This window comes from Gracilinanus agilis, chromosome 6, assembly GCF_016433145.1.
Source record: "Gracilinanus agilis isolate LMUSP501 chromosome 6, AgileGrace, whole genome shotgun sequence".
Classification (NCBI taxonomy): Eukaryota; Metazoa; Chordata; class Mammalia; order Didelphimorphia; family Didelphidae; genus Gracilinanus; species Gracilinanus agilis.
This window is the reverse complement of record NC_058135.1, coordinates 27,689,816-27,699,978: the sequence shown is the minus strand read 5'-3', so window position 1 is coordinate 27,699,978 and position 10,163 is coordinate 27,689,816. Positions and strand designations below refer to the sequence as shown.

General features: G+C 37.6%; 1 protein-coding gene across 1 annotated transcript in view; it reads left to right on the top strand.

Annotated features, from left to right (window-relative positions):
- The first annotated feature begins 634 nt into the window (after nucleotides 1-634).
- The window catches only part of STPG2 (sperm tail PG-rich repeat containing 2), a 624,910-nt gene continuing 615,381 nt past the window's right edge, over nucleotides 635-10,163 (top strand). Inside the window, exon 1 of the mRNA XM_044681589.1 lies at nucleotides 635-743. Within this exon, the coding sequence (XP_044537524.1) occupies nucleotides 635-743 (109 nt within the window). The remainder of the gene's footprint in view (nucleotides 744-10,163) is intronic.

The following is a 10,163-nucleotide window of genomic DNA, read 5'->3' as shown; positions in this document are numbered from 1 at the left end:
CTTCTCTGGGCGGAGCCGCAAAGATGCTCTATCCTTCTCTCTCCCCATCTTCGGCTTCGCTCCTGCTAGTCGTGTCCTGATAGATCTTTCTCGGGTAATAGGAGGGGCGGTTAATACAAGGCAGTTGGGCGCCTGCGCGCAGCCTTTCCCTCGAGGTTCACGTGCGCACACCTCCCTAGTCGCGGGAGGGACTCCCGCACTTGCCAGGCCCCGCCCCCTTTCCGTTCTCCTCCATATTCAGATCCCGCCCCACTAGCATTTCCCTCCTGAAGGAGGGTGGGAAGAGAGAGGAAGTCCGGAAGCAAGAGCCAGATTAGAAGCGAGATTTCGTGGAATCTACTGTCCACCCCTCGCTGAGCTGTTTGGCTTTCTGAGGAGGGAGATTTTCGGGTGCTGGGATTTTGGCACGCCTCGGTTAAGCCTGTTGCTTGTGGCCGCACCCCGAGGGAAGTGGAATGTGCGGACCCAGCTGAGCGAGGCGGAGTCGGGGCGGGACAGGGCAGTCATCCAGTGGGCTCCAGAGGCAGCTCCCTGCCAGCCTCCTCATTTCGTCCTACACGTGCGAACCAACCCCACTCCCGACGCTACTCTGGCCCCACCCCACCGAGTCCCGCCCTCTTCAGTTTAGCCCAATATGTATGACCGAGCCCCTCGGGAGACCACGCTAGCCAATGTCACCAGCACTGACGTGCACGTGGGGCCTGGCTCCTATCAGGTGTCTTTCAAGAAGCACGAAGTGTCAGGTAAGAGCGGAAGAATGCAGTCCTGGCGTCTCATGTTTGAAGTATATCGCCCACACTAATCTCCCTAACTAGCACGGAGCATTTAGAGTCATTGATAAGGATAATGACAACCAATGCAATCTCAGCCCACTAGGAGCCGAGCTGCGGAAGGAAATGGCAAACCACTCCTGTATCTTTGCTAAGAAAATCCCAAATGGCATTGTGAAGAGTTAGACAGTATTGAACAACAACAAAATGCTGATACTTCTCAAACTCCTCATCCAGCCTTAACTAAGCTCTCTGTTGACCTCAGTTGCATCTCCAACTACTTATGGAACATCTCAAACTGCATGTCTTCTAGACATCTAAAACTTGAAATGGCCAAAATTGAACTCATACTATATGTAAAGTGATTTGCAAATCTTAAAATGCAATATTATTGATGTGGATACTATTTCTTTTTTGGAGTATTGGTTCCCTCTCAAGATATACCACTCTTAGGCAGCAATCATTGAACAGATCTCAGGATTGAAGGATATCTTTAGGGTCATAAGATAAGTTGTTGAAAAGATAGGAGAGTGAGCTGGGAGTAAAGTGAAGAGTATGGATGAATTAGTATAAACACTTTATAATTCTTGGAAAAACACATTTTTTAAAAGCCAAGACTGAAGAGATAGTTAATAGCATAATCTTTATATGCTCTACTGTTTACCATCTTTTTGAGCCCCAGACTTCCCATTTGTCTGATATAATTACATTGATAGCAGTGGAGAACAATATTTTCCCATCACATTTATATACTGTTGTTAGGGTTCAAAATGGGTGGCCTCCAGAGGAACACAGGAGACAATGCAATCAAAGCAGGAGAAAGCTTTATTGCCAGCGCTCTGGGGGAACTCAGCAAAGAGAATCCCAAGGGGTGCATTCAGAAGAGGGAATATATATGTTTCTAGGATATAGGTGCCTTTGTTTTAGGGTTAGCTAATAGCTAGACAGAGGGAGTAGGGATGTTTCCAGGTGCCACAGGATATGATTCTTAATCTTCAAGGCTTGTTCTTGTCTAGGAATCTTCAAGGCTGTTCAGTCCAGGGGCAGGGGAGGAGTTGGGGCTGTGAGCCAGGAGTTGTGTCCCTGGGACTGTGAGTCAGAGATAACTGCCCTGCTTGAGCCGGGCATGACATTATCCAAAAACCCCCTGCTTAATTGCCAAGTTTAGCTTTTTGGCTATAATATTCCTATAAGCTGTAATATTTCTATAAGCTTTTTTGGCTATAACACTGTAACTTGTATCCACTCTCCAATTTGTAGGGATAACCTTAGATTCAAATTTTTTTGTCACTTCAAAAAGAGGTGTAGATATTTTTGTTCATGCTTAGAATTTGCTTTGTTAAATATTAATTTACTTGATCATCTAATTTACTTGATTATCAAGACAATTTCCTAAATACTAGTCCTTTCTTAATCTGTCCCTTCTCTAATTCTTCCCCCTTTCTCTCCTTTCCCTCCTATACTTTGCTGAGTGAAATGTATTCCTGTACACTACTGTCTGTATATATTCTTTCTTCTTTTGATCAATTGAGAATGAGGTTCAAGTGTCTGTTACTGTCCTTCTTCTTCCTTGTCTATGCAGATGTCTACTTATACACTTTGATTATGTAAGATTATTTCCTCTAAGGTTCCTTTCCCTTTCCCCCCTTCAATTCTCCCCTCCCCTACTATATTCTTTACCCCTTTCTTTTTATTCTTTTCCCCAAATCAAGATATAACAGTACAAAAATTCTTATAACAGAACCACCCCAGGTTCCTTTCCTACCTGGTTTTATTATTATACTCAGTTTTGGTTGGTAGATTATTCATGGCTGTAATCCCATATATATTGCCTTATGCAGTATTGTATTCTAAATACTCCTTTATGGGTAACCACTAAAACCTGTGATCTTAACTTTGGTTCTGCAGTACTTGAATTTTTTCTTTGTCCTGGAAATTCTGAATTTTGGCTATGATATTCCTAGGGAGTCTTCATTTTTAGGTTTCTTTCAGGAAGTAACTAGTTGATTCTTTTTATTTCTGCTTTACCCTTTGGTCCTAAGAGATTTGAGTAGCTTTCTTTTATGATTTTTTGAAATAAGATTTCTAGGCTTTTTTTTTTTTTTGCTTATGACTTTCATGGTTCAATATTCTTCCTTCCCCCTTCCTTTCCATCTGAGAATCAATACTAGATATTTGATTTTTCTCTGAAATTAAAATAAATTTTTTTTTTCTAGATTACATGTCAACATGATTTAAAAATATTTGTTTTCTGATATATTGCAATCCATGTTCTCTCTCTCCTTCCCATTTCTCCTCCCTCCCCAAGAAGGCAGGTAATATGATATGGGTGATATATATCTGTATATATATATATACACACATATATGTATCTCATATAATACAGATTTCCTTTCCTTATTCATCATGGTGTGGAAGAAAGCAAACATTGCTCATACTGGTGAAAAATTCATGGAGGAAATAAAGTAAAAAATGGTATGTTTCAATTTGCATCCAGTTTCCATCTGTTGTCTCTTCATTCTATGACAGTAGATATCCTTTTTTTTGTGATGAGTCCCTTGGAGTTGTCTTGGATCCTTGCCTTGTTGATTAAGTTATTCACAGATGATCATCATGCATTATTGCTGTAGTGACAATGTGTACAATGTTTTCCTTGCTCTGCTCACTTCACTTTGCATCTTCATATAACCCTTTACAGGGTTTTATTTTATTTTATTTTTTTGCGATCTTATTGTTTGTCATTTCTTATGGCAATAGTATTCCATTACAAGCATATACCACAACTTGTTCAGCCATTTTCCAGTTGATGGACATCCCTTCAGTTTCTAGGTCTTTGCTATGACAAAAAGAACTGCTATAAGAATTTTTGTACAGGGAGCTTCTTTGCCCCTATTTTTAATCTCTTTGGGATATAAATCAAAATATTGGTATTGCTGGGTCAAAGGGTATGCAGAGTTTGATGGCCTATTAGGCATGGTTCCAGATGATTTTCCAGAATGGTTGTATCAGTTTGAAACTCCATTAGCAGTGTATTAATGCTCTGATTCTATGTATTAGTACTACTAAGGAAAAAGAGTGGTAAGGGCTAGGCAACAGGGTTTAAGTGAAGTGTTAGAGGTCACACAGCTAGGAAGTGTTGGTGGCCACATATGAACCCAGGACCTTCTGTCTCCAGGCCTGGCTTCTATCCACTGAGCTAACTGGCTACTCCTTAATTCACTGTTCCTTAATTTCCCCCTCTTTGAATTGTTTTCCAAGGCAATTATTTTTGTTTTGAGATATCTTACATTTTCTTCTATATTTTGAGTATTTTGACTTTGTTTTAATAATTTTTGTTGCCTCATGGAAACATTGACTTCAGTTTGATTAATTCTAATTTTTAGTGAGTTTGTTCCTTTGGTAAAGTTTTGTCCTTCTTGTGCCAAGCTATCTATTCCCTTTTTAATTCTTTTTTTCCATAGCTATCATGATCTTTTCTTTAAAATTAAAAAAATTATTTTTTTCCCAGTTACATGTAAAAACAGTATCTAATATTTTTCAAAGAATGTTAAGCCTCAAATTCTCCCCAATCTCCTAGCCCCTCCTTGAGATGGCAAGCAATTTCATATAGATTTTACATGCCAACCATGTAAAACATTTCTCCATATTGATCTTTTTTGAAAGGAAACTCAAATAGAAAAAATTAAGAAAATGAAAAAAAGTTTGCTTTGGTTTGCATTCTCTGTTCTTTTTCTCTGGAAGTAGATGGCATTTTATATCATGAGTACTTTGGGATAGTTTTGGATCATCATATTGCTGAAAATAGCTGTTATTCATAATAAAGTTTTCCTGTCATTGTCCATTGCCCTCCTGGTTCTACATATTTCATGCTGCTTCAGTTTGTGTAAGTCTTTCCAGGTTTTTCTGAGCTCTTGCTGCTTGTCATTTCTTATAGCACAATAATATTCAATTATAATCATAGACTATAACTTAGCCATTCCTCAACCAGTGTGTATCGCCTCACTTTCCAAATCTTTACACCTCCCATCCCCCCAAAAAGAGATGGTTTAAATATATATATATGCCCATCTCACCCTTTTTTTTTTCTTTTTGGGTACAAACCTAGTAATGGTATTGCCCTTTGGACATAGATCAAATTACTCTCCCCAATGATTGAATCAGTTCACAACTCCCCCCACAATGCATTTATGTTCCATATCCCCTTTAAAAATCAAATTAACCAATACTGTATATTTTATTTGTTTGTTCATAGAATCATCTTCTAATCTTATTTATTTGTGCAATGGTTCTCTTAAATTCAATTTTATCAATTTCTCCTTTAATTTTTAGAATTTCCAAGTTAGTCTTTAATTGAGGATTTTTAAATTTGTTTTTTTCTTATATTTTAGTTGCATAACCATTCATTGATCTGCATTTTCTCTATGTTATTAATATAAGTGTTTAGAGATATGTTTTCTTCTAAGTACTGCTTTGGCTGTATTTCATAGATTTTGATATGTTGTGTCCTCATTGTTATTTTCATTAATAAAATTATTGATTGTTTCTATAATTTGTTCTTTGATACACCCCTTTTTAGTATTAGATTTTTTAGTTTCCAATAAATTTTTGACTTCCCTTTTCATAGAGCTTTATTGATTATAATTTTATTGGGCTATGATCTGAAAAGGATGCATTTATTATTTCTGCTTTTCTGCATTTGGTTATGAAGTTTTTATACCCTAATACATGTTCAATTTTTGTGTAAGAGCCATGAAAAAGAAGGTATATTCCTTTCTATTCCCATTCAATTCTCTCCAGAGATCTATTAGTTCTAACGTTTCTAAAATTTTATTCACTTCCTTTATATCTTTCTTATTTTTTTTTTTTATTTGCTTTCTCTAGATCTGAAAGGGGTGAGGGAGTTGAGGCCCCTCACTAGTATAATTTTACTTTCTATTTCCTCCTGAAGTTATTTAATTTTTCCTTTAAAAATTTAGAAGCTATACACCTTTTGGTGCATATATGTTTAGTATTGATATTACTTCATTATTTATAGTATCATTTAGTAAGATGTAATTTCCTTCTTCATCTCTCTTAATTAGGTCTATTTTTAGCCTTGTTTGAGATCATGATTGCTACTCCTGCTTTTTTTACTTAAGATGATGCACAATAAATTCTGCTCCAGTCCCTTACCTTTACTCTTACTCTGTGTGTGTCTACCTGCTTCAAATCTGTTTCTGGTAAACAATATATAGTAGGATTCTGGTTTTTAATCCATTCTGCTATCTGCTTCCATTTTATGGATGAGTTCATTCCATTCACGTTTACAGTTATGATTACTAACTGTATCCCTCCTTTCTGGTGTTTTGTTTTTTATCATCCTTCCTCTATGTCCCCCTCCCTCCTATTACCACCCTTCTGTCCTTGTCTTTTTCCCCTTCTACTTCTCTATAGTTAAGATAGCATCCTATACTCCAGTGAGTATGGTTGTTATTCTTCTTTTGAGCCATTTATTTTGAGAGTAAGATTTAATCTTTGCCCATCACCATCCTCATCCTCTCTTCCACTTTAATAGTTTTTCACACCTCTTTAGGTGAGATAATTTACCCCATTCCATTACTCCTTTCACTTTTTTCTCAGTGCAATCCTCATTTTCCCCTCTTGATTATTTTTTTGCATATCATGCCATCTTAATCAACTTACTTCCATACCCTCTCTCTATGTATGCTCCTTCTAACTACTCTACTACTAATAAAATTTTTTAAGAATTACAAATATTCTTTTTTCATGTGGGAATTACATACAATTTGGCTTATTGAGTCCCTTAAATTTTCCCTTATTTACCTTTTTAGGCTTCTATTGGGTCTTGTGTTTGAACATCAGATTTTTTGTTTAGGTCTAGTCTTTTCATCAGGAATGCTTGGAAATCTTCTATTTTATTAAATGACCACTTTTCTCCCTGAAATAATATATTCAGTTTTGCTGGAGAGTTGATTCTGGGTTGTAAACCTAGGTGTTTTGGCTTCTGGAACATCATATTCCACACCTTCTGATCCTTCAATGTGGAGGCTGTTAAATCTTGTGTAATCCTGACTGTAGCTCCATGGTATTTGAATTGTTTATTTCTGGCTGATTTCAGGATTTTCTCCAGAGCTTGGGGACTCTTGAATTTAGGTATAATATTCCTGGGAGATGTTATTTGGGGATTTCTTTAATGAGGTAATTTGTAGATTCTTTTAATTTCTATTTTGCTCTCTTGTTTAAGACAATAATTTTTTGTATTATGATTAGGCTTAAAAATTTATTGTAGTCAGATATAACAAATTATGGGAATGATAAAGATGTATTCAAAATCTGATGCCAGTGAACAAGGAGTTCATGGGTCAGACTTATGTGCATATTTTTCATAATTCACATGATTAATTTATACTGAATCCTTCTAACAGAGAAATTGGATTGGGATGAAAAATTATACTTCGATTACAATTTGAAGAACATCACACACCTGCAGTGTGAAAGGTGGCAGGCAAGGCTGAAAAGTTCTTTGCAATCTCAAAAGGCTTACTGTTACCATCTGAATAAGAAGGATGAAAATTCTAAAAAGCCAGGAAGGGTTTCTGACTAGGGTTCTAGGAGGAAAGAGGTTTAACAAAGGTCAAGGGATTTTCAAATAGCTTCTTCCTTGCTAATTGGCTGAACACCTGGCTGAAAACCTGTTCCATTATTTTTTTAATTAGGCTTGTAAACTGATGTAAAAAATCTTTTAAGTGTCTCCTTTGCATTATCTGAAAACTCATTTGAAATATTAACATTTTAAAAAACCATCTGGGTGAAGGGTCAGAGAGGCAGCTTGACTTTTTGACTGTCTATGCAATCTGTCTCTTAATTTTTTCTGTGTCTTTTAACTTCACTTTAGCCTTCCCACCCATCTTTTTTTCAGCCCTTGGCTTCCCTTCTAGGGCATTAGAACCATGTGGATCTTTGAAGGGACTGGATCTCTTCATCAGGTAGTCAAGTAATTCTTAAATTGTCTCTCCTGGATCTCTTTTTCAGGTTAGTTGTTTTTTCAATGAGATATTTCAAATTTTCATCTGTTTTTTCATTCTTTTGATTTTGTTTTATTGTTTCTTGATGTCTCATGAAGTCATTAGCTTCTAGTGGCCCAAGTCTAATTTTTAAGAAATGATTTTCTTCCGTGAACCTTTGAACCTTCTTTTCCATTTGGCCCATTCTTCTTGCATTGCTTTCATTTCTTTCCCCCATTTTCCTCTGCCTCTCTTAATTGATTTTTGAAATCCTTTTTGAGCTCTTCCAGAATCTGAGATCAATTCATATTTTCTTTGAAGCTTTGAGTGTATTTGTTTTGCTCTCATTGTTCTCTTTTGTGTCTGTGCCTTACACTCTATCCATAAAAATTTTCTATGTTAGATTTTTTTTTTTTTATGATTGCTCATTTTTCTCAGCCTTTTTCTTGACTTTCACTTTTATTTTAAAGGTAGGCTCTGTTCTCAGGGAGGATAGGGCACTCTCTTAAACTTCAATTCTTCCTTGATTCCCTTAACCTTATTTCTGGGTTTCTGCAAGTTTCAGTTCTTACAAGGTAGTGTGATGGTCTGTGGCCTAGGATCTGAGAGTCACCTCCCACTGCTGATTCAATCACTCTTTGAGGCTACTAGATGGCTCAAGTCTTAGGCTTGGGTGGGGGCTTTTGTTCTCACTCTGAGCTTGATCAGGTCAGGTATACCTCAGATTGCCTTGCTGTGGGGTGCCACCTTGAGCTTTGGCAAAAGCCAACCAGGCTTAGGCTCCCACAGAATAGCACCTTGGAGACTGCCCCTACCGAGGAGGAGCCGGGGGCCCCACTCTGGCCCAGAGTAATGCACACACTGCCCTGAACTGGGATTCAGGTCCTCACCATAAACCCAGGCTGGGATTCCTGGCCTTGTGGGCCCACACAGATTGGGCAATGCAACAGAGACTGCCCTCGGCTAGAATTTTGGACTTCACTGCAGGTTTGCTTGGAATTTTGCTGGGTGTGTGTTGGGTTGACCTGCTATTGGCCCAGGCAGGGTCTCAGGGTCTGGATGTTGGCTTGGGCTCAGTTTCAGAACCTGAAAAAGTAGATGTGGGGTGGGCAAGGTACTTGCTGTTGGCTTGTTCCTTATTCCTTGTTGCAGCCTCCTGTGGGCTGGGCTCCCTTCCCACTCCAGTGCCCCAGACACTCTCTGCCTTCCTTTCAAGTTGTTCTCTGTATGAAAATTGTTTCACTCTGTCTCCTTATTGGTTCTTTCACTCCTGTATTTGTTTTCTGGCATTATTTTAAGATTGGTTGGAGAAGATTCTCATGATAGGTTCAAGTTTTCCTCCTTCTACTTCACTGTCTTGGCTCTACCTTCTATACTTCTTTTTCCAAAGGGCCAATTATATCTTTCAAGAAGTTTTTCTCTTCAGTACATTTTTGTATATCTTTTTCCATTTGGTCAATTCTGATTTTTAAGAAATTCCTATTTTTCTTGGAGACTTTGGATACAACAGTATTGACTTTGTTGTCTTCTTCTGAATTTGAGTTTATCCTTTTACCAATATAACTTTTTATGTTTTTGTTTTATGAATGTTTTCCTGCCTTTTTCTTTTCTTTTTTTATTAGTTTAAAAAACTGTTAAAGTTGGGCTCTGTAGCTGTGGTGAAAGGAACACTGTTCCAGGTTTTAGAGTTGACACTGGGGATCTAAATGCTTTTAGTTTTTCCAAGGTGGTATGGTGTAAGGTTAGATGTGTTTAATATTTTTGCACTCTTTTTTCCCTTAGAACTTTCACCAGGGTCCTCTGCTCTTCTGTGGCTACAAGTGCTGGTGGGTGCTGATGTTCCTCCTCACCCTGTGTCTGCACCCCAGTATTATACTTTATTTCTGTGTATGGGCAATGTTATAAGAATCTTTACCCAGAGCCAGCAAATTAGCCCCTGTAGTTTCCTTCTGAGTAGTTGTCTGATCTCCCTTACCATCTGTGGCTTAGAGTTTCCAGAAGCCTTGAATGCTGTTTTGGTTGCACCCAAAGCCTGCCCTGGTGTTCTAGGCTCCACCTTCACCCTGTTGTACTTGATCTCTCTTGCTGGTCTTCTAAGTTGTTTTCGGCTGAAACATTACTTTACCTTGTCTTTTTGTGGGTTATGCTGCTCCAGGATTTGTTTTTAGTGGTTATGTCATTGTCATATCTTTTCCCCCTAATTTTTCCCTCAAGCCCTCTTATTTCATTTATTAGGAAACAAACAAAAAATCTTTAAAAAATTTCTTGCTTTATCTATTTCAGGAATTACAGTTGACTTTTTTCTCATGTTGCATTTTCCTCTGAGACTTTGCATATATATATATATGTGTGTGTGTGTGTGTGTATATATATATATATATATATATGT